General features: G+C 39.2%; 1 protein-coding gene across 1 annotated transcript; it reads right to left on the reverse strand.

The window, feature by feature from the left end:
* Window positions 1-8,618: 8,618 nt before the first annotated feature.
* On the reverse strand, window positions 8,619-24,108 carry LOC149146160 (uncharacterized). The gene is made up of 2 exons (XM_089447731.1): window positions 23,689-24,108; window positions 8,619-9,160 (listed from the first exon to the last, which is right to left on the reverse strand). Exons 1-2 carry the CDS (start codon window positions 23,870-23,872, stop codon window positions 9,039-9,041), a joined length of 306 nt encoding a protein of 101 aa, XP_089303857.1. The 5' UTR covers window positions 23,873-24,108; the 3' UTR covers window positions 8,619-9,038.
* Between the last annotated feature and the right edge of the window lie 1,626 nt (window positions 24,109-25,734).

Genomic DNA, 25,734 nt, shown 5'->3' on the forward strand with positions numbered 1-25,734 from the left:
CAGGCGCTTCCCAGACGCTTCCGTACGCTTCCAGAAAAGCTTCCGGAAAAGCATTTAGAAAATCGTTTTTTTTTCAATTTTTTTTTAAATTTTAGGTGAGTTTGCTTGTTGGGGGTGGGTCCACCTTGGGTTAGGGTGACAAATGAAAGCAAAAAAAAATATAAATATAGCAGATGCTCCCTCATGGTAATGTTAAATTCTTAAAGTAAAAGTGACATTCTCCTTTATTTTTCATTTTCATCATTTTACTTAAATTTTTAACATTACCATGAAATGACTCAGAATGTTTGAGAGTGGTTCCAGCCTCATTGGACTTCATATGGAGAAAATAGAATTTCATATCCTATTCAAAATTCAGCAGACTTAACAGTTTTCAGGTATTCAGGATCAATGGGATTGTGGCATTTCATTAGATTATATCAAGTATGAAGGTATGCGATTAGCATTTAATCAAGAGCACCAAGCCCTATATGTACCCTGGTGTTGGTGGTGTTAATTGTTGACCTCCTTTGTCACGCGGCACGCCCTTAGCAAAAAATTACCTTTCAATCAAGTCAAAATCATCGATCAAACATGTTAAGCTTTTTCTACCATATTTTAAGTCTTGAATTAGGTAGTTTGATCAAAATTGGGCAATGTTGACTAATATCCCTAGACAATCGAGGTAGAGGCAAAGGCTAGACAAGAGGAGAAGAATCTAGATTCTAGATCATTAATGTACAATGGATGTTATATCTATCTTGATTTATGCAAAAATATGCATGTTTTCATGTCTTCTACAATTAATTTGGTATTTGGGATGTTTGTTTTGAGTATAAATGCAAAAAAATATAAAATATATATATATAGCAGACGCTTCCGCGGACGCTTCGCTTCCTAGATTTTTGGAAAATGACGCTTCGGTGTCCCCGCTTCCAAAAAACGCTCCCGCTTCGTGCAACATTGAATCCAACACAAGCTTGTCTAACCTTAATAGCCTAAAGCTCTGATACCACTTGATCTGAAAATCACTCGAGTGATCTCAGTTAATTAATTAATGAATGAAGGTATTACAGACTCATGTGTTGGTGTGTGTCTATGTTATCTTAGGCAACAGATCGATCAGATTGCAAAATACACAGACACTAGAAAATGAAATAGTAAGAGAAACACTGTAAGCAAATACAAGAACACAACAAATTAATAAGGAGTTCACCCTATCCTCCAAGGCTACGTCTTCGGTCCAGCTTTTAGTGGTGGCCTTCTTTATTGTGTCTTTAAAACAGAGTCTTTACAATGAGGAGCTCAATTTGAGTCTTCTGAAACAGATGATGCTTAGCAAGGTGGTTCTTGGATTCCCCAAGCCACTAGAGTGCACAGACTCCCCCTTACTAAGTCTCGACCTCAACTGGTCTTAATGGGATGAGTCCAATTTGGTACTCAGTTCCCGACAGATATCCTCACAAGGATTGCTTGAACCTCTCAAGCCTTCTGTCTGCTCGATGCTGCCTTAGCTCCGCAGGTCAGCTCGGCTCTCTGCTTCTTGCTTCCTCTTTGTTCTGCTTCTTTGTCTCACTGTCTCCTTCTTCTTTTCCCTCTTGTTCTGTTCTCTGTCTGTGTGTGGCTTAAAGCCAATCCATCCTCTGACTATTCGCTTCCTCTTCCGCCTCTTCGGATCGCCTGCTGTTGTTCGCTTGGAATTCCCTGCCTCTGCGTCATCGCCACTATGTAACGTCTCACAAGGAAGTGGCCACTTGTCCTTTCACGAACTGCGCCAGCTCTTCCTCAAACGGTTTGGTATTTCGGTTACTTTGTGTAATGATTCATCCGCCAACTCAACAGTCAAATCGGACTTCAAACTTTTATATGCTGCAGCTTAATTCTCCCTCCAGATTCGGTTTTCCATCAAGCGCAATCTCTGCCGTTAGATTTGGAGCCCCCAGATCCTACGGTGTTCGCTCTTATCACGCGGTTGACTTGCTCGGACGTTAGCCCGCGATGAGAGCGGTTTTCTCTCTCATCCGCCAGACACACGTCATCCAACATATGGAATCGTTGGGTCCTCTGACAATTCTGCTTACCGCCCAAAACGCCTCCGATATTCCGCCGGTTTTGGAGCGCGGGACCCGCCTGTCATTTCAGCGCTTTTCCCACGGTTTTCGACTTCCCTTGTGACCGAGTGCTTGGGGCTATTCCTTCTCGAGGGGTTTTGCCCAGCGATGCGCGATTAGAAACGGCCTCCGTTTTTTGATCCGAACTTCCTAACTGCTAGTTTGCGTCCTGCGCGGTCTCCATGGGCCTCGGTCAGCGCGCTTTGACCGAGGTCCTCGTCGTTCCTTGCTGGCTACAAACTGCCACTGTCCAGAGGTCCTTCCTGATAGCTCTTTGTTCACAAGTTTTTGAGGTCTGTCATGATTTGATACAGTCATAGAACTCTGATAATTTTCCATGGATCTAATTTGGATCACCTTGGTATCTTAGGATGAACATTGTGATGCATAGTACAGCGGTTCTGTGAGACTCAGTGAAGGTGCAGCAATTGGGACAGCTGCAAGCTGGTGACACATAGGGACAGCTGCAACATGGTACAGCAGCAAGCATGAAGAATCATGGACAGCAGCAACATGGTAAAGCACGGACAACAGCAAGTACAATGGGACAGCGGTAAGCATGGTGCAGCAGTGGCACTATGTATAGCAGTGCTAAACACCGGGACAACAGCAGCATGAGGTCCAACATTGTGATGATGGGTGCATCACAGTGAGGTGCAGCATGATGACGAGATGCAGCACTATGATAGATGAAGCAGTCACCTTGGAGAATCAATTGAAGCAGCATGTCTTCAATTGATCTCATGTATCATCATCCTAGGAGATGATCTATGCTCTTATCTAGATAAGTCAAAGTGTTGACTTCTGCTGTAAATGTACTATCTCTATCTCTCTCTCTCTCTCTCTCTCTGCTGAACTATTGAAGATCATATAAGAAGAATTGACAAAGGGTTTCCCCACATTGGGGTTTGTCCCTGGCTAGCGCCACATCTTGTGTCCTCTTGTCTTGGCTTGTCTTCTGCGATTTATATTTATGTTCTATCTGCAGTTTACTTTAATGCTAATGTGATTGCTAATCTGGAAAAGATATTAAGCTAACTGTAAAAATTGAAATAAATTGCTCTAGCATAGAACATACCTAAACTTAACAATTAACAGACCAATTCACCATAATATATCAGAGACGGTTTTCCATAGAGGCCTTAAACAATTTAAATGCATGGATGGGTGCAAATAATAAAATGCAGTGTGCTAATTAAAGATGTGCTACCTGAAATTCATGGCAGCCATGTCCATATTCAAAATGTATCACTCTCGCACACAGTGTGCACAATACATATATTTCCAATTCAATTTCATATTTATGAACAGAGATGGAACACTTAGCTTTTAACCAAAAATGGTCCAAGAAGTCACACCTCATATTGTATGAGGCATCACAATGATGGGGTTCACTTGGGGGAGATACACCTTCATGGAGCCCCTTCTCTTCTTGGCATTTAATTACTTGATTGGCACATCTTGGGGGTGGACTCACTCTTCTGTGGTGGGTGGTCTGGTTGATGGTCTTCTCATGGTTGTAGATGGTACTTTCATGCCTTCAGATCACTCTATTGACATACGGATGCTTGCTATTTCATGTGTTATATTTTTCTTTGGAGCATCCAATGACTATGTATGGTGGTGCTATATTGTTGGTATATCACTAGCAAGGGGTGTTCTACATGGTCCTCTTATACTGGATGTGTGATGGTAGGCATACTTGATGATTGGATGGTATCAGTGCTTTCTTATGTCTTCTTCTCCTATGATGTCGATGTGGCAGGGTGATGCATGGTGCCTTAATGGGAGTCCCCAAGGTGATATAACATTGAGATATTAGACATCACCTAAGTTTGAGTTAGACAAGGAGGGTACTATATGTGTCCTTGATGATCTAGCCCTTCCTAAGGTTGGATGGCGTATATGATTTATTAGACCCTTGATGGTGATGTGCCCTAGACTCAAGCCTAGGTAGAGCTTTTATTTTCTTGTTATCACAATGGGGTTTTGCTAGGAGATCCAACTTATTTGCACAGTACAACACTTTGATGGATCATACTCCCTCATTGGCACACATGTTTATGGTTATTTAATCGTCCACTAACTATTTAGAGGTGGACTAGTTATATTAGAGCATTAACCTTTATGCACACATGTTGACATTGATTTAACCATTCAATGGTTAATCATTTTTATCTGGGTGAACACCTTACTTCATTTGACGTATTTTCACACTTGGAGGGGTTATTTAGAGGTTGGAGTGCTCCCCTCTATGACATAGATTTCAAGGTACTAATGCATTATTTTACCATTTTGAGAGGATGGCACACTTTTCTAGGGCACACCTCTCCTAGGTGTTTTTTCATCATCAATGCATGGTTATAACTAGTGTTTTAAAAACTGGCCGGTTTGAGCTGGTAACCAGTCAAACCGACTAGTTCATTAACCGACCGAGTCAAACCAGCAAAAAATTGGGTTTAACCCACCTCTTGGCCAAAAAATCACATAAACCGATGCTAACCAGCCAATTCACTGCCGAGGTCATGAAGGACCCACACAACGCAGTTTAGGAAGGTTTTAGGGTCTTTTGGAGGGAAAATAAGGGTTGTTTCCCTCCAAAAACACCCTCTCCAAGCCTTTAAAAGGAGCTCACCCCCCCATTTGCCTCACACATCTCATTTGGAGTTTTTGAGAGTTTGATTGGGAGCTTGGAGAGCGTTGAGTTTTTGTTGGAGTAGTGGAACAACAGAGAAGTTGAGCTAAGTAGTAGTCATCATGCCTCCAAAAGCCAAGGATACTGCATGGGCTCATTGTGATATGATTGATGGCAAAATGATCTGCAAATATTGCCAAAAATCTATTGGAGAGGGTATTAACAGGTTCAAGCAACACTTGGTTGGGATGGGAGGCCATGTAAAGCCATGTGGAGCACCAAAAGAAGTAATAGGGCATATTAGGGCAAAATACCTTCAGAAGTTTGAGACTCAAGTCACTAAACCAATAGAGAAGTTTGTGACTAAAGCAGTTGCAAAGTTTGGGAGTCGAGACTCGACCAACTAAGTTTGAACATGATGACTCATGAGAAGTTTCAAGTGATAATGCTGATCACTATTATCATATATGTAGACTTGTAGTAGGCCAATGGCCCCATAGTTTGTAGGCTTTGTTTTTGCACTCTAGAGGCCATTTAGAGCCTCATTGATTATATATTTTGTTGCTGATATGTATTGCACTTGGTGCCATTTTGATATATTCACCTTTACATGGTATATATATGAGCAAACTTTGCATATTTTGTGTCTATTGGTTTGGAATCATGGTTTTAAATCTTAAAAATAGTTTTTTTCATTAAAAATTAATTATTTAATGTAATTTTTTTAAAGACCGGTTCATTTAGACCTGACCAATCTCGGTTTGACCGGTTCCGGTTTGAAACCCAGTTTATTAGGTGGACCGGTTCAGTCACCAGTTCCGGTTTTTAAAACTATGGTTATAACTTATTTCAGCTACATTGCGTCCTCGCCTCTTTGACTCTGCATTTAAATTATTTTATTTGGAGACTAATTTGGAGTTTTCTTGAGGGGTGTGTGGCTGTTGTGTGCATTTACTTGGTCTTTTGACTATATTCGGAGCACTTCCTCAAGTGGCACACATCTGGATACTTTCTTCTTGCTATTTGTGGAGGGTTTATCTTGGAAGAGTGCACCCCTTTGATTATTTCATTCCTTTCTTGGAAGGTGAAGATATGGAGGAGGATATTTTATTATTTCATAGAGTCTTGCAGGTTGGAGGTTGTAACCACCCCATTATTTTGTCATTTTTTAGACTAGTCTCATAAAGGTGGTTACTTTGAGCATTATTTTATTGTTTTTTCACGCTTGCATCTTGGAGGGCACATGCAATGAGCTCTTCTAGGTGGACAGTGGAGCACATCCTTCCATGTCAAAGACTATTTTATGTGTATTGTTGAGCTAGAATCTTGGAGGGCTCATTGCATGTGGACCAATTTAGCATTTTGAAATGGTAAAGACTTATTTTAGTGGTGCACCCTCTATCTTTTGGAGAATATCTAGCACACTACTACATAATTTTAGATGGAGCAAGCTCTTTCGGAGAGGACAATGTCCACATACTATTTGATATGGTCAACCATTGATTGAGGGTGGATATACTACTCTATTATTATCTCATTTGATTGCATTGTCATGGAATTAGTTAGCAAATAATGCATCTTATTCTAAGAAAGAAGAAGCTCCCTCTATACACGGAGCTTTATCTCCATTTAGAAGGGTAGGGCCTTTGAGGATTGTGGAGCTCTCCCTTTAAGCTATGTTGTACATCATGTTGATAAGATTAATGGAAGATTGGAGGTATTGCTTCTAGCTTAAGTGAGGATTTATATTTGCAATTTATTCAAATGTTGTTTATTGTAGGAAACCCCTATAACTTGTTTTGAAGGCCTTGAAATGTAGTATTTACCATTTGGAGAATGTAATGTGACGACTTAATACCTCTTATGTTCATTATTGTTATATTAAGCTTGCATTTAACAAAGTAAGTTGTTGCTAGAAGTAATATAACACCACCTTCATAACTTTGTTTATAAGTACTACCCCTAGTTCTCCAAGGTTAATTTTCTGCATTAATTTTCGGAAAGCTAAGGCTGATTTGGGCCATGCATAGCAACCCTTATTTTCCTTAAATATTCTTTTACCTCTTAGATCCATACCTCTTTGACTCTATTTTGCCCAAGATTCGGAAGGCACTAGTCTTGGGGCTTCCATCACCATCTTTTTGTTCTCACACCATTAATTTTTCCATGTATACTACAACCACTTGTTTTGCTAAGGCATACTCTTCAAGCATCACCTAAAGCCCCCACTCCATAGCCTTAGCAATCCTACCTAGGTATGCCCCCCTTGTATTAGAGAAGAGCCAAACTGAAACAGGGAGTAAGAGCTACTAAGGTGACAATGGGTAACCTACCTAAGTTACACAAAGTTGGTACTTTGGTGCTTGGGAGTATACACTTTGTAGCTGCTAGTTTTTTATGTAACACAAGAAACTCATTGTGTGCAAGAAATTTAACACCCAACCACAGATATCCAGTGCTGATGCCACCCCCAAGGCAGGCTATGAAACCACCACGATGATGGCACCAAGCTACCGGCTTATAGTGCACTCAAATCAACCCAATCACCATCATGGCTGAACCAATCTGCTCACTACAAAGCACTCCAAGCACCTCATCTAGTGATAAATCAACCATGGGGCTCTTCCACTACACTGCACAACACAAAGGAAGATATTTCCTTTCTCTACTCAACAATTGATTAAGAATCTCCCACCTCTCCATTACTCTTCAGTGTAGACAAAAGTGCCCAATCTATTGATTGCCTTCTATAAATAAACTGGGAGAGTAAAACTTAGGCTCTCATGCAATCAATGAGCAGTCATATGCAGTAAGGAAAGGCTTCCTAACTCGCCTGGCCTCTATTCTCATCTACAGCCTACCTGTCTCTCATCCAACCTCTGCATTTTACTCAACATATTGCTGATTTTGGCTATTATCAAATTTAGATAATTGAGTAAACAATGGAGAACATAGCATGGACACAAGAATAGTGAGAATGAGAATGGAAATGAGATAATGATTTTCCGTGAGGCAGGAAAATAAAGGACTCTTCACACTTATGCAAATTGATTGTAATATGCCAATACTTTCATCACTACTTGAAGTAGAATTCCTCACCAACCTCTCCATGGATTCATGATAGGCTTTCCAAGTCAAAGGATGTAGATGAGTTTCATTTGGACACGTGATGGAAAAGATGTGGGTTATCAGGCTAACACTTGGCAATTGAGGGTTAGTTTCCCATAGGTACCATTTTCTCTTCCGGAATTAACATTTACATAGCTTTGAGTGCATCATGGTAAGCCTTACCACATGGTCCATAGTATAATTACCGCATCTAACTGCCTCGACATTTTCAAGTCAGGCCTTGGCCTTAAGCCCGACACTAGGAATCCATACAAGCACATTTACAACATTTAAAACGAAAGGTCATTTATTTAAGTTACACATGGCTAGACTCTCATCATTCTAACCGCGAATTTACAATTTATACATAATTTGATCCATACATTCCAGGGGTCAAAACCGGGGTATTACAAACAAGCTAAAATCACTTGTGAACTAAGAAAGCTGCAAGTCTAAAGAACACTGGAGCATAAAACTTCAGATTGAATATCAGAATTTTAGATCAGCCAAAGACCTAGACCAACCCCCCAAGTTTGAGGCACTATGTTGTTGATATTAAACACACTTTCAATTCCTTGAATTGACTCCAAATCAACAAGTTCTGTATGATGGATATCATTTGAGTTTGGTGTCCATTAAAAAACCAACAAAGTAAAGGAAATTAAGGCATATATTATTCAAAACTTGCAAAGCATTTTGAGAATCGAAACATAGTAGATAATAATTGGATAGATAGATAGATAGATATAGTTGAAGAGTAACCATTCTAAAAAATTGAGACCAGATTGAAAAAAAACCTATACATCATTCTTTCACTTCCACTTCCCCAAATAATGTTTAGAGCTACAAGATAGAATGCAAGTATAAACAATATTTGCTGTACAATGTAGCCCAGTTCATGAATTCCCGAGCAATCCTCGTCTATGTAACTTACCAACCCGAGCTCACTTTCAGGGTTGCACAGTAACATGAATTTACATAAGGCAAAAAATGGATTAAGCGAAATCCATCCAAAATGAGAAAAGATTAAGCAGATTCACTGTTTGACAAGAGCTATAATTGTCTGAGGAAATACCGAAAATAAAAATTAAAAACAAAATAACACTCTTTATGTTAAACTGCCTAGACAGAATATAAGGTAAAACACATGGAAGTTCTGTTAACCATGGTCATTGTCAACTGTGCTGTAGTGGCTGTGAAATTCCTCAAACTGGTGGAATGTTTGAAAAGGAGAACCCTTTGTAACCCTTGTAAGCATAGTATGCAAGCCTGGTGTAATAAAACCCGGGGATAAATAGCATGCCTCCAAGTATTGCAAAAAAAATTCCTGCACCAAAAGTGAAAAATTAAGTGATCAGGCAAAAGTAAGTAAAACAACACAAAACAATTTAATTGTTTTCTTCCAAACATGTAATACATCACTGGAATTTTGTTTATTATATTAAAGACATGATCCTGCGAGGTCTCTCATCTACTCTGGCCACAGACTATACAGTGGCAATCCATTGGCTAACAAAAGCATCATTAGGACAAAGCTATTTCTCACCAATACCTAATTTTGACTGTCTTAATAAGAACTATAATCATCAAATGAATAAAAATTTTGAACTAAATATTGCCCATTTTCTAAGTGTCGCCCACAATCACACGACTTGAAAAACTTGACAAAAGTGTGAGTAGGAGTTGTTAGGATATTCCGACACATAGGATATAGTTAAGTTCAACTTGGTCTAGTATAGAGTTAGGTTAGAGTTAGGTAAAGTGTGTTTCTTTACCGTTGTACATTTTGTAACTTACAATCCGACGGTCACGATATGTAGTGATCCGACGGTTCACTCTCACCTCGGTATTACCGACACTTGATCCGTGGCTTGACCCCGATTGGTCCATGAGTTCTATTTAAAGCGCATGGAGGGTCATTGTTCGGGTAATCCGTGCATGAGAGAAGCTTATGTAAATTTTCATTCTTTGATTAATAAATTGCCTGTAGTACCCACGTTGGGACAGGCCGTGGACTGTTTCCCTCCTTGCACTTTGAGGGTTTTAACCACGTCAAAAATACTGGTGTATTGATTTGAGATCTGGTTGTGAGCGGTGTCCTTTTGGTGTTCTTTCTGAGGAACTTACCCTGTAAATTCCTACAGGAGTATGGGTCAGCCTCAAGCTAAAACTAGGCAAAACAACATTAAATAAATGTTGCAAACATCGGCATCAAAATAAAATTGGCAAGGATCTAGAAAACCAAAAAATCCTAAAAATCGAGAAAATATCAGTAAAAATTGGCAAACAACGGCAGATTTAAGATACCACTGAAATATCGATAAAAAACAGCAAACATCGACTAGGCCAAAAAATTGCGATTTTGCGATTTTTTTCACAATAAAATAGGGATGTTTGCAACACTGCATTAAATTTTAAAGAAAGAAATAGTTCTCAGACTGCCAAGCCTTTTTCCATTTTTCAATTACTCGATGACTACTCACGAGTGCAAGTAATACTCATCAAGTTGATGCCAACTACTACTTGAACTCCCAAGTTGTTGCCAAGTTGAATCAACACAGCTTATTTCAGTCCTGAGCAGCGTTGATGTGCTGAGTACAGGTAAGACAAAAAAATTGAGGGATATTTCTGACCAAAATGGCTCCCAACATCTTAAAAATTAAATTCAGTATCAACACATTCTCTCTATAATATATTAAATTCTTAACCATTATAACGCATGTTAGCACCTAAGTTACTGGACATGTTTCCTGTTCAACGTATTTAAAATGTCATATGAGAGTTTGCTAACACCAAACTCACAATGCCTACAAATGCTGCAGATATGGGCATCTACAATCAAAAGGGATGTGAAAGCCAAAAGGATTATCTTGGATGCGGTGAAAGATCATGTGATTCCTCACCTATTTGAGAAAAATACACCAAGGGAGATGTGTGACGCTTTGACGAAGTTATACCAAAGCAATAATACTAACAGGGAGATGGTGTTGAGAGAAAAGCTCGGGAACACCAAGTTGACCAAATCAGATACAATAACTCCTTATCTCACCAAGATCAAACAAGTTCATGATGAGTTGGCCACAGTTGGGCAGTTCATGACAAATGGGGAGATGGTAAGGACAACCCTAACTGGCTTCACCAAACCATGGGCTCCTTTCATCAAGGGCATCATGACACAAGAGAAACTTCCTCGAGGAATCTCTATCAGGAACCCAGCACAAGAGTGATGATGAGAATCTTTCTCTTGTCAATCAAGCAATGAAGAGCAAAGGAAAATGTTCAAGCAACAGGAGTGAGAAGTTAGCCTCACATCCGAAAAAGGACTTGACTAAGGTCAAGTGTTTTGTATGTCATAAAACAAGACACCATGCTTCACAGTCTCCAAAGAGAAAGAAGGGCAGAAAAGGTACACAGTCAACAATAGTTGCATTAATAGAAGCTCAGGTCGAAGAGTTTGCTAGGATGTTTGAAATTGAATTCTCCCTTGTTTCCTACCTTTCCTCGAGCACCATATCAATTGGTGCATGGTTACTAGAAGGGGGTTGGAACAGTAATATTCTAGCTCAAGTTAGGAGACAGGTTGGAAATGAAGGACGTGCTCTAGGTACAAAAACTCAAGTGGAGTTTGCTCTCAGTCTCAATGATAGAAAAGGAGGGCTTTGGTGTAACATTCTAGGATAGACAAGCACTGATCAAACCCTCAAGATCTAGCTCAAACAATGGCCACATCATTGGAGTTCGAGCGAGCAACCTGTATAGCCAAAAGGGCCATCGTATTAAACCAATGGCAAGAAGCAGAACAATGACAGAGAACAAGGAGCGAGAAGCTCCAAAGGTTGGGCAGTTCAAAGGGAGTCAACCTTCAGGTTCAGGTGGGGAGGAGGAGTCAACAGAGCCTTCCAAGTCCATCAAGAAGGTCTCTTAGTATGAGACGACCTTACAAGATGTTCAAGAGCAAGAGGCTTCTAGGAACAAGCCCAAAGGGAGCAGGTCATCGCGGATGATTCCAAACCAGGTGGCAAGAAAGGCTACTAGTTCAGAGAGAGCAGCTATGGTAACCAATGCAATTCCAAGATCGGAGCCAATTCTAGGTGGTAGAAGCGTCGATGTTTGTAGCTCGGGCGGGTACTTCTACACAAGCCTAAGTTCGTAAGCATGCAAAAGTCACCCAAAGTCTCCTTAAGACACTTGCTCAAGTATGAGTAAGTTGCTATTGTAACTTAGCCTAAGTCTAACTTAGGAAAAGCACATAATTAATTATGTTGGCTATTGAGCTAAAGAAACTTAGGAAAAGTAAAGTATTTACTTTAGTGATTATGTTTTAATCTCAACCGTTGATCTCAAGTGAGGCGAGATCTAATATCAGTCGTCAATCACTTTGGAGATTAGGGTTAGGGATTTAACACAATGTAAAGTTATAAAACCAAGGCTAAGGAGAGGAAAACCGCACAGGAGAGGAAAGATGCACCATACAACGACACCAGCCATTTAGAGAGGGATTTTCTCAAGTGAGAAGTGTGATACTCAAGTGTGTCGAGTCTGAGGAAGGTGCTAGGGTGAAACATAGGAGATCCAAACCAACCAAGGAGATCAAGGATAGATCTAGGGCCTAATCAGTTGGATCATATACAGGGTATGTTGTAACTATAAATTTCTCAGTTGGGCAATTATCCCAAGACGGGAGCCCAAGTAAGTTCTAATTAAATGAAGAACTTATTTGATTGGGCAGAGTTTGTATGCGTCACATGTGATTGAAAATGGTTGTATTTTGCTTCTGCTAAATATTTATCTAAAAACTTAGTTGTGCTTTTATTCGATAGATCTGTAATTTGCTAGGTTAGTAAAGTGTCAAGTGCTAGTTTCAAGAAATTAACAAGGCTTTGGGGGGTTGCAACATTTCCATTCGATTCTCTCATGTATAAGGGTATGGAACTAGCATCAGTTTAGTTAAATGAATGATAAAGGAGAAAGTCACTTTTACTTAAATTTTCAACATTACCAGTAATGGTTTTGGGATTTTGAGAGTGGCTCCAACCTTTTTGGATTTCATACGAAGAAAGTAGAAATTTAGATTCCACTCAAAATCCAACAAGTTTAATAATTTTCAAGATTTCAAGATTTGGGGGATTGCAACTTTTCCATTTGATTTTGTCATGTATGAGGGTATGGAACTAGCATTTAATCAAGAGCACCAGGCCCTTTATATATATCTTGATGTTGGTGGCATTGATTGTTGAACTCCTCAATCATGATCCTAGTAAAAATGTACCCATCACTCAAACAAAATCTTGATTCGACATGTTAGGTTTTTCCTATTTTATTTTAATGTTCAAAGGGTGATATTGTTGATGAAGACACCAATATAGGCAATGATTTTGAAGATATGTAGTTATTTGTTGTAGCATGATTTTTTTGGACTCTATAGACCATTTAGAGCCTCTTTGTTGATGTATTTTTGGTTCAAAGATGGATTGCACTCAGTGGTACTTTGGTTATATGCACTAGTTGTATGATTGAATTTGTATTATCACACTGTAAAATTGTAAATGTTTTAGTTTCTAAATTCTAAAGAGATTTGAATCTTTGTTATATTTCATTTTTGTAGGTGTAATGATTCATGTCCTATTTTCGGGGTTGCCACATCTCGTGTCGGACACTTGTATTTCCATGTCCTTTGTGTCCTCTATCACTATGTTAGGTGACTTAGGTTAGCGCACTCAAATTGCATTTATTCAAAATCCAATAAGAGTGCCTATCTTATTTTGTTTGTGGGTACATTACAAGATGGATCAGTTGCTTGGTTCATCAATGCAACATCGATAGTTTGTGAGTGCCTTTCAAACTTGGCACATAATTGCATATTTCGTTATCCTAAGGTTATTGGTAGGATATATACTTGAGTAGGTCACACTTATATAGAAGTACATATGATGGGCAAGGTGTTTCAGTGGAGCAATGGCCCCATACTTGCAAGTTCAACACAGTGTTCAGAGTGAGTATGAGAAGTTGAGGACCCCCAAAAGGTATGACTAGGTTGGTTCTTGCAATCTTATCTCTTTTCGAGATCTGATCATAGTTGTGAATACACTTTGGGAGATGTGCATGGAGTTCATATTTCAAGCAAGTCTGAGAGATTGTTATTTTTAGCAATTCTCAACTTTAGTTAGATTGACGACATAATTACATATTTGAGTACCCCATTAGGTGAATTGCATATGGTTCCAATTTCAAATAATTCTAAGTGCATAGATTTTGATCTATTTTTGCAGTGTTATTTTAGCAAGAACACTGGGTTTTTGGATAGTTGGTATGGCATACAACATCAACATCAAATTTCAAGCCATTCTAAGAAGTTTGAACTTTCAGGGACTAGTTGTGTTTTGGCATGGTTGAGAAGGTACTTCATGGGCCTACATGGAATTTACTTGCTATTTTGGGGCATTAAAAGCTTGAGAGATCTTCATTTGACCTTAATTGGTGTGTGCCCCACTTTGAAGCTCCTAATTGTTAAAATTGGCAACTAGGGCCAAATTCCACTTCGAACAGCTCAGTTAAAGAAGATAATTATGGCATCAGATTCCTCTCTTCGAGAGGACCAAAATCAATCTAAAGATCGTCAAATTTGGATAAGTAGAAGTGGGTTTTTGAATTTATTCTTTTACACAAAAATTATCAAAGTCGGCCTTATCTCTATGTCGACTCACCAAGTCCAATAGACACGTCTCTTGACCTCTATCAAATTGTATATATAGAAGAGCTTTCTCCCTCATTTCACACGCATCAACTTGCTTGGATAAGGTCTAAGGCAGCCGAGGTCTTGATGGAGGTTGATGGACTATTTGTTTCTGGGTTAAGGGTTAAGATTCTTCATGATAGTCACTCACAGGTCTGGATGGATTAGTATGGGAACTTTGCTAGCCCGAGTTATGTAGCAAAAAGGGAAGTCGGGGTTGTTTGGAGTAAGTGTGTGTCTTCTCAGGTCTGAGTTTGAAGCAAATACTGCAGCGTTGAATGAGGATTGATCTCACAATAAACCTTGAAGCAGGCCACACTTATCTAGGCCACTTCCAGCCAGACCAATCTTTGTTCAAAAGGTTGAGTATCTTCTAAAGGAAGGCCGCAGTCTATTATGTTTGATCAGCAAGTTGTATGGTCCATTTTTGAATCTTAGAAGAAGGTTAAGGGGCATCTAATTGTTGCAAGATTTGTTTGAAGGAAGGTCGCAGTTCATGGAAGGTCTATCGAGTATGAAAAGGGTGCTGTAGTTGACTATGCTTGTGCCCTAACTAGTATTTAGAACTACAGAGTAGAAGACTCCAGCCCTTGGTGCCAGAGTTGCCATTTGATTGAGTCATCTTCATGTTTAAGGGCTTTGATATAGGATCTTCAACTTGGCAAGTCAGTATTGACTTTAAATCATTGTACTCTTTCTCTCTCTGTGCTGAACATTTGATGATTAATAATAAGAAGATTTGATCAAGGGTTTTCCCCATCTTGGGGTTTTTCCCTGGCTTGTGCCATATTCTTGTGTTCTTCTGTCTTGGCTTGTCTTCAGCATTTATCATGTATGTTCTTTCATTAGTTACTATATGTGATTGTTAATGGATTAATGGACAAATGGATGGATGAAGTAACTAACTGAAGCAAAGAACATAATTAACACTAATCCCCTTCATTGAGCCTCATCCACTGCTATTTTGACTTAATCCTACTCACCCCCCTCTTAGAGCCACTTATTAAGTGCTTTATTTAGCATTAATGGTGGTAACCATGTTTGAAAAGGTTAACATTGGAACATATATGAGAGCGCATGACTTGGGAATATTTCCTTGCACAATCATGAAAGCTTGAAATATTGTTCTTAGGGAGAAGGTTGAGTGCCCTATTTAGGGTGCTACTTCTTATGTGTACAGCTCTTTTATTCCTATAATAACCTAGCCAACCATACTATGTTTCATCTTCATTTATTCCCATAATTTAAGGCTTACCTTTAGGAGATTCTCTCCTTAGGAAATTTGAAGGGCCTATTTTAGGCATGAAAAAGTACAGTAAAAGAAGAAATTAGCTATATACAAGTCTATTTTCTCTTGCAAGTGGCTATTATGGAATGAGGATGAACTTTTGGAGTTTCATCATACACATGCTATTTTGTCTCAAAAGAACTCTATTCTTGGAGAATACTATTCTTACCTCTCTTCTATTTCTATCTATCCTCTGTTCTTACAATCTCCTTCTAGACATTGTAAAAGAACTAAAGAGGCAAATGATCTTATTTTTGTGAGTGATTGAAGCACTAAAGCATATTGATTATTTCCTTGTCATTGCTTATTCTTTTCTTGAAAGAGTGACATTAAGAGCTAGCATTGAAAGCACTTTGATAGTTGGAATTGAGTTTGCAACATCGTGCTTGTATATATCATATTTTGCAAAAGTAAATCACATATCTTGGAGAATTCTTTTGTGTCCAGACCTATCAAAGATCTTGTTCATCCTACAACCCCTTGGTAGTAAAGACAATCAAGTTTCTTTTGGTGATTCTCTCTTGTTTTCTGTAATTTTCATAGATTTTACTTGCTTCATCTTGATAGAATTTATGTAGTAGAAATAAAATAATTCTGTCCTCCATATGTGTTTCTTCTCTTCATCTTGTTGATGATAATATTTTGAACAAGTGCTTCTACATTGTATTGGTGTCTAGCACGCATAAGTTGTCAGAGTTGCCACTTTAGGTGCTTGCTTGGGATGAGTAAGTGTTATTATGATTTCTTTCCTAAGCCTAACTTAGGAAAAGTACAATAATTAAGTAATTATTGTGGACTATTAAGCCAAGTTTCTAAGGATAAATAATTTAATTATTTAAGTGACTTGGATCTAATCTCAACCATTTATCTCAAGTGAGGCTTAGGATCTAATCCTAGCCATTGATCACTTAGGAGATTAAGGGTTAGGGATTTTGGCTTAATGAAATTATAAAATAAGTCTAAGGGAGAGGTGAAGACACATTGTAATTGAGGAAGTGATTTTCTCAAGGAATGAGAGGTTCAGTGACTAAAGAGAAGAAGGTGTGCAACAACGGTTTTCTAGAAGGGGAATTTGTGAAGGTCGAGCTTGAGGAGAGAGAGGCAGAGACTTGGAGGAGAGAGACCAACATTCTTGTGCAAGCTGAGACTATGGGTGACGACCAAGTTTTCCAGCTAGGTTGCATGGAGGCAAAGTTTTAGCTAAAGGGCTAAGACTTCCATTGAACAGGTTGTACAACTAGGAGGGCTGAAATTTGCAAGTAGAGACCAAGATTTTCCAAGGCTGATTTATCTTCCAAAGCAACCAATTTCCAAGGGTCGAATTTCCCATAGCTCGAAAATCTAGAGGGTCATTTCCAAGTTCAATTTATTGTTGTAATTTTCTATGTATTTCTCTATGAGTCAAGGCCCTAATTTTCCAAATTAATTAAAGTGAAGGAATATTTGTTGGGCAGAAAATATTTGTTGACTGGTGGTTGATTTTCCTATCAATTTCAACTACATAATATTTATTGTGAAGTTAAATACACTAATTTTTTTATTTTCCAACAACTTCAAAATTATTTGAGCATAAATAAATTTCTAGGTATAAAACTCCACTTCTTCGTCACTATCTTTGACTGGCTCAGGCTATTTCTGAGGTTTAACATGCTTCTTGTCTCATTTCTTCTTTCTTCTCACTTCCTTAGTCGGATTATTTCTAGGGGATCTTCGTTGTTTCTATGGTGATGGTGTTGTGATTGATTCTATTGTGGGGAAAAAATGAATCAGAGTTGGTATTAAAAGTTAACACATCTTCCCACCTCCATAAGGCACTCGCTGAATTGTTTGTCATTTAATTATTCACCCAAGGAAGGCAGACTATGATGTTATCTTGAAACTCCAAAAATTGCTCAACATAGGACAAAATCTTTGAGCCCAGGCTTGTTAAAAGTGAGGTCCATGTGACCTAAATGTATAATATATAGATATCTTCTCTCATGGTTTGATTCAATACCTTTTGAGTCGACAAGAGATGGTTTGATGCATCAAGAGAGAATATAATGGAGGAAGACACTTTGGGACACTCAGCCACTAGAGAAGCATAGATGCCTCTAAGAACCAACCTCAAGCACATTCAAGGGGGATTCCTGACGAGAGCCTATGAGGAGCAAAGAGCAAGATAGGTGTAACTCTCTCTCTTGATGGTAAAGTCTCTGAAAGATCTGACTCTATGAAGGAAAGAAACCAAACAGAAAGACCTCAAGGCAAAATGGATAAACACTAGACTCTACGTAAATAACGGGTTGTGGAACTATCTGATTACAACAGAGGATGCATCTAAGAAGCGGGACATGGATCTTCTCAATAAATTGGAAAACAAAAAACTTGGTCAAGTTGTGAGTATGGACACAATGTCATTCATATGGAAGCCAGACCTCCTTAAGACTTAACCCAATTACAAATGAATGGTTATTTTATGCAAGACACACCCAACAAAATAGTCTAAGAGGGTTTCCTCTATAAAGGCATCACAAAGAGTTATATACATTCACAAGAATATCAATAAGAATTTCATCTAGGTCAAGGCCAAAAATTACCTTAAAGAAAATTCCAACACTCCTTGGGAGGTACCATTCAAAAACCCATCAAAACCCTTGGGGGCGTCTAAGATTACAAGAGCATTTTCAGGTGACAAGTCTGCCATAATATGCTCCACTAGTTCCTTATGATAAAATTCATAGCTTGTTAGCGCCAACAAGGCTAGCAATCAAGGCTTGATACAAATCATCTAATAATAGTGACCAAATCCTTTACATCCATATTGAAGTCCACTAGCTCTTTTCATTATGACCTTGCATGCTCCCTAATCTGTAATTGCTTAACCTATGGCCTGGTCGATTCACCAACCCATCACTTAATTACTTTTGTGGAATTAAATGTTATTCCATGTTCCTTGTGCATTGAATTTGAATGTCATTTACTTGCAAATTGTAATTTAAATGTATAAAACAACATTTAAGAAATCAATTATATACATATTAATAATAAAAAGATCTTACCTTGGAAACCCAAATGGGATAACGAGCAAATAATGGCCTTTATCAACTCTTCATTGATCCATGAATTAAATGCAAGGGACCACACTCTGTGCTCTTACTCTCCTTCTACATTTGAAAGGTATAGCACCAATTGTCTTCATTCCACTCAAGCCAAACCTATATGATGTATTACATATTCTAGATCAAATTCATCTACTATTGCCATCTCTGCATTCTTGTAAATTGACCAACTTTGTTTTGCTCTAGGTCATATTCTCAATGAGATTGTTACATGTCCAATCTACTCATGGTTATTCGTGCTCAAGATGTGGACAAACTCAATGTTTGAGCCTTTTCTCACCATCTTCATAATTGTCCTCTATTCATGGAGACAAGTTCGTTGAGTTCACCCTAATGGGGTTGAAAACGACTAAGCCAAACCGCACTAGCATGGATCTCCAAGTCATTGAAGAGCCATCCAAAGGAGGTGCTCCAGCCAAGACGTCAACAAGGATTTAGTCAGCAGCGTTAATGTTAAGCATGTCAAGGAGCAAGGTGGTGGAGCACATGGCTCCGATATTAAATTTCCACACACACTCTCTGCCCTTGAGCCATCACTCGCTCTAGGGAATTTACTCTGAGCAATCAATTATGAAGATAGTCATTCATTGCGATAAGAATTATGCCAGGGGATTGGGAATGTTTGCAATCTATATAACAATGTCGTTATTCGCGAAAAGTCTTGCCTCGGCTCTCTCCTGTACATTTAGCATTCCAAAAGGAAACAACAGTGTGAAAGCTAGTCTAATCAAACATCGAGTTGAAGGACTAGGCCCTCCTAGCCTAATCCTTTGGTCTCTAAGGACTTTTCTCACCTCCCCTAATCAACTTCCTCCTGCTTAGCTTATCGATCAGCCTCGCCACAAGGGGAACCTGGTAAAACAATTGTTATCTTTGCACTTTCAATTAAACATTGCTCAGGTTTATAGCTCTGGTTCTATTTAGTCTCTCCTTTCCATAAGTCTCTAGTTATCTCTAGCACTTTGGGGACTTTTGGTTGGTGGCTTGGCTTTGGTCCTTTCAGTAGGCGTTGGTCTTTCAGCTTTTCTTTCCCTTTTCGTAGCTCTCCCTACTCTCTTCTCGCTCTCTAATGCAGGCCTTCATTGATCCGAGATCTTTTCTTCGGTGATGTTAAACGAAATTTCTTAAAGAGCATGCAAATACCATAAATGCAACATCCATGAAGAACCAACACTAAAAGAAGGCAATATAGACAATGCACCAAAATTTGTTAACAAAGTTCACTCACATTGTGTGAGCTATGTCTCCAGGCCCAACTTCAAGTGGAGAGGCCTCTTTATTTTGTCAGCAAAATAATGGCAAATACATGGCAAAATAAATGGCAATACCTCACATTTGGGGATGACCCAAAACTCTGTTGCTCGAATCCCAATTTTCACTGCACCAACGGATTCATCTCGAAATTTCATGAAAAATGACTATAAACTTCATATGATTTTGTCACATTCACCTTTGGACCCCTTGGGGAATCTTCAAGACTGCCACAACAGATCAGAATAATCCTATAAAATATACCCTGGGAATCTTCCTTGAAATTTGTGCCTGCCAAGGTGTGAGTCCCCTCGACACTGAGTTTTGTGGCTCTCCGTCCCACCATCCACTCGTCAATCCCCCTCCAAATGCAAAGGTAAGGTAGATGTATACGTGGGACGGAGATTACAAATGCCCCACTTGGGGCGCGTTGGTTGGCATATAGTGGTGAGTTCGTTGTGGTTGGCGAGGTCTCAAGGTCAAAGTGGAACCCCGTCGTGTTATTTTAATTGGGATTATTGTTGAATGGTCATAACCATGTATAGTTGTAGCTTTGGTGGGATCGCCAAAATGGTGGCCCGCCAACCAACTCCGCCAAAATTTGTTGATTCCGCTATTGACCTATGCCACGCGTTGGCCAGGCCTATTTGGCTGCCAGTTGGGTGCCACATGGCCCCATCCCATTGGCCCATGTTTGTGCTCAGTCACCCCTGTCCTTGCCACATCAACCACACCAAGATGCCACATGGCGTGTCTGTGTTGACAAATGGCGCTCCCTCAGGGGTGCCACACAGCACCTCCTGGTTGTGTCATATAGCTCTGTCACTGCCTTCTTTTTTGCTCGTTTACTTTTTCATACGGACTCGGATTGAGGCGTCATTCAGGACATTGGAATCGTCTTAACGAGATCTCTAACTTGGTGTTGGCTTCGCTGAGATTTGAGGACTTCAAATTTTGAGCCCTGTTGGATCCTCCAGGATCATCCGTTCGCCTTTCCTTTAGCTTCTTCCCAATCAGTGGTTCCTATATTTGTAGTGATTTTCTTCACTCTTCAGCGATGCCCAAGGAACGAGCTCACTTGAGGAGAGGTGGGGAGGGGGGGCGTGCGTAGGCAAGTCACTTTTGCACCCACACCAAGCTCAAGCATCAGCAAAAAGATTCCAAGACACGTTCCCTTGGCAATGCAGGGGGGCTAATCAGACATGAAGCACGAATTAGTTGACAAGCAGCAAGAACTGTCAAACTTCAAAGTCTTGGCAAAGGTTGGAAATTGGGTGCAAGATTTGGGCACTCCCAGAGAAAGAAGAAACTAGTACTTACACACGGTCGATCTGTACTAGCACATCAATAATTTGCTCAAGAAGGTCCTATTCGATCAAAGTGAAACTAGAGATGAGCTCCTCCTCAAGGAGGAGGAGTTCCATTTGTTGTGTCAGATTATGGATGGGCAGCTGCAACGACTAGAAAAGGCTTTGCTCCGGAACAAAGCACACCCTCCCTCCTACCAATCCACAGCCTCCCACTCCTGTGGGCTAGTGTGCATGATATCCACATGGTGATATGCCACCAGTAGTAAGCTCAGAAGTTCTATCTGGTTTTTAGTTTTTCTTGCATGTTAAATGTTTTATCTCAAACAATATGGCTCTCATAGCCTCATTTTGCAACATTGTACTCAAGGAGCATGGTCATTCCTAGCTTTTCTATGGCTTTTTTTGATACATTTTAGCTTCATCTCTTATCAAACTTCTTTTGGCAAGCCAAACCTAATCAAGACGCCTATATGTATTATGCATTGTACATATTTTTCAGTATAACATAAAATATTGAGCTTACAAAAACATAGTTTGTTGAGTTCAAAAACCCATTCACTGGGTCCAAAAGCACTCAGCCTCAATACCCTTTCTTACTTTCTACATGAAGGCCCAACTATCTTTAGGCTATCTCCAATTCTCCTTCTCATCTAAGCTTTCACCTCCCTCCATCCCCTTCCTCTTGTCTCAAGCTTGCCCCTTTATTGCCTCTCCCTGCATTCCTCTTCCTCGTGGAAGGAAAGAGTCTCTAGAATCCCTTACAATTGTCTCCTGGTGACCTTCCCAAATGCTCCCAAATACCACTAACGAAACCCCATGATTATAATTGTCTCCTCTAAATTCCCAATAGAGGTCAATCCAAACCTTTTCCATAAGGATTACAAGGCACTCACATGGATGACATGTGGCATTGTTTGCTACATCAAATAGACGTTAGTTGCAAAGCACAAATGTCATCAGTATGAGTAGCGACATTCCTACCAAGTACATCTTTAACTTTTTTTCTTGGGGTTCCACAAACCTAGCTTGTGCTTGCATTTTCTGGTGTGAAGTGTGAAGTTAAAGCCCTCTCTAATTACTTGTGATACCTCTACTATGCTTTATCCTCCTCATGGGTTGGAACTCAACTACAAAGTGTGGAGGTAGGCACCCCTCCAACTCCTCTTCTCTCCTTCGCATTGCAGCAACCTCTGCATGGGTCCGTTGGTCAAGCTCCACATGTCCCTTTTGCCTTAGCCTTTTCCACATACTTTTTTGCGGTACCACTCCAGCTCCTCCAATCTTTCGCATGAATAAGCTTTCTAAGGCATTGCTTGCCTTAGCCATTTGCTAAGGCTAACAGACTGCTGCTAAGGTTTCCGAGAAGGGTTAAGGCCATTAAACCTGTAAATATGGTAACTTTTGCATGTTGACTCAACCAAATGTTCAAGGGTTAAGGCCATTAAACCTGTAAATATGGTAACTTTTGCATGTTGACTCAACCAAATGTTCATGTGAAACTGGATCGAATACCTCCATGAGTCACTCTTTGTGTCCTGCTTCACAAGGATGTTCTTTACTTCTAGGCTGTGGGTTTATCCTCACTTTTACAATTATTCTGCATTGTAAGCAGTCATTATTTGAGTGTTACTTGTGGATGTATCCGTACCAAGTGATATCCAAAAAAAACTCAATTCTTTCCCTATTTTAATTTAGTAGTATTACGCACCCCATCTCTTCCACCCAACAACCTGTAGAGCACCCCTCACTCGATGCAATAATTCTTTCTTTTAGTCTCTCTAAGATCCAAGAAAATTACCTATCAACAAAAACTGATTCTTAGACAATTAACGTTTCTGTGTCGAAATACCCACCATGTCATAAAATCTTTCATTCTTTAAACATTTCCCCACCAAGAAGCATTTTAACAAACAATGAGCTAAGCATTCAAGACTTATACCCAACTCTCGAACATAAGAACTCTAATCGCACTTAAACAGAGCAGCCATAACTGAGGATTTAATTTTTTCCCTTCTTTCTTTCTTTGATTTTTTTTTTTCTTACACCAAAATGGAAAGGGATAACATACGAAATTCACGCCTCACTCCACAATTAGAGTTCAGCTCCATGAAAACAAGGGTTTCCAGAAACAAATTGTGCAGATACATGCAAAACAGAGCAGAGATTACTCACCGTGGCCCCGATCGCCCCCGATCTTATTGTACATCATGATGAAGCCTACGATGATGCCGACGGTGCCGAATACCAAAAGCGCCACGGCCAGGGAAATTTCTTTAATGGGAGGACTGTTGTGTACAGCGTAAGAGCCCGCTGAATCGTCCTCTGTGATGGAAAACGCGTGATCTACATACGCCATGAATTCTGAATCAAACCCTCGCAGCTTTAAATTCAAATCCTTGCAGCTCCAAATGTGCCTGTCCTTTATGTCATATGTTCATGTATTTCAAGGCCTGCGACTAATTCTGCATAACAATTGGCCAATGGGGTTTTCGAAAACGATGAGACGCTGACTAGAAGCTTTGTCCCTGTTCAAGAATTTCTCGAAACTATAATGTCAGAGAATGTATATAATATCTAGAACAACATCTAGACAAGATATTCGCGACTTAACAAATACTCAATCGCTACACCACGTGAATCTCTAATGACGTGTTTGTTTGTGTTTACCATAATGTTTGTAGAAATTTGCGCTCCTCTCTCTAATGACGTGCCTGTTTGTTATTGGGTTTACAGGTTTTGAGAAATTTTAACAGGGTGGATTAAGGTTAATTATGGTGAAATAAATATTTTATTTATTTTATAAATAATAATAATATATTTTAAATAAAATTATATTTTTGAAAGTTGAAATAAAATCAGCCGTTTTATGGATTATTAGCAGATAATTTTAGGTGGCGCAGTTTTCTTTAAATAACAGCTAGTCAATAATGGTTGTCTTCATTGTTGGTTTAACCACTATAGGTTTTCTCATTATGTAAAAAAAATTAGAGGGTTGATTTCTAAGATTGTTAAAAGGGTAATATCTAATTTTATATATGAAATTAAATGTTATTAAAAAAGATATAATTTTATTAATCAAGGATATAGGTTTTTTTTTAATATTAATTAGATTGTTATTTTTTGTATTCTAAAGTAAGAGTTAAAAATGCTTCTAATTCGTTAAGGACTGGTTTTCATTGGATATAATATAATAATGTAATGGCCCAACCTATGGGGTGTAGATTAGTTGGTTTGAGTGGGGGGTTAGTACCCATCAAGTCTCAACTTCAAATCTCATGGGGAGGGGTTGAGGATGGATATCACTTTTGGGGGAATTAAACTATCTAAAGTGGTGTTCACAATCCTAGTGATAGCATCCCACTAGTGGGTGGATTATTTTTCCATCTTCACACAACCCTAGTGATAGCATCCCACTAGTGGGTAGATTGTTCTTCCATTCAATATATGGGTTGGCCCTGACCTAGGCTCACAGTCCTAATGATAGCATCCCACTAGTGGATAGATCATTCTTCTATCTTTGCATAATCCTAGTGATAGCATCCCACTAGCATATAGATCGTTATTTCATCCAACGAGCATCCCACTAGTGGGTAGATTGTTCTCCCATTTGCGCACAATCCTATTTATGACATCCCACTAGTAGGTAGATCATTCTTCCATCTTCACACAATTCCAGTTATAGCATCCCAGTAGTAGGTAGATTGTTCTTCCATCTTCGCACAATCCTAGTGATAACATCCAATAGTGGGTAGATCATTATTCCATCCAATGAGTTTGGCCCATCTTAGGCTTGATCTAGTTAAAAATAAAATAAGGCAATGGCTCAAGACCTAGAGGTTTCTAGGAGTAAAATTCTACGAACCACCAAGAAGTCATTTTAGGTGGGGGCAAACCACCACCAACAACTCATTTTAGAAGGTATGTTTTTTCTTGAATAGTTGTGATGAAGAGAAAGAAAATAAATAAGAGAAACAAAAATAAAGAAGAATCAATCATTTACAGTCCCACATCTACACCTCTTACTTGGTCATCAGATCTATATGTCCAAGAACTGATGAAGGTTAGGACGAGGCTAGAGATTTTGGAAGCCAAAGAACAAGAAAGGGGCCGCAAAATTTCAGAGATCACAATTGCAAACCGATATCTAATGGAAAGCAATAGAATTTTAAAAGAACATGTAACAATGTTGCAAGAGGCTCTAGAGACAAGAAAACAAGA

This window comes from Pinus tabuliformis, chromosome X (genome assembly GCF_031772625.1).
Source record: "Pinus tabuliformis cultivar Carrire ecotype Pingquan chromosome X, CPIR1, whole genome shotgun sequence".
Taxonomy (NCBI): domain Eukaryota; kingdom Viridiplantae; phylum Streptophyta; class Pinopsida; order Pinales; family Pinaceae; genus Pinus; species Pinus tabuliformis.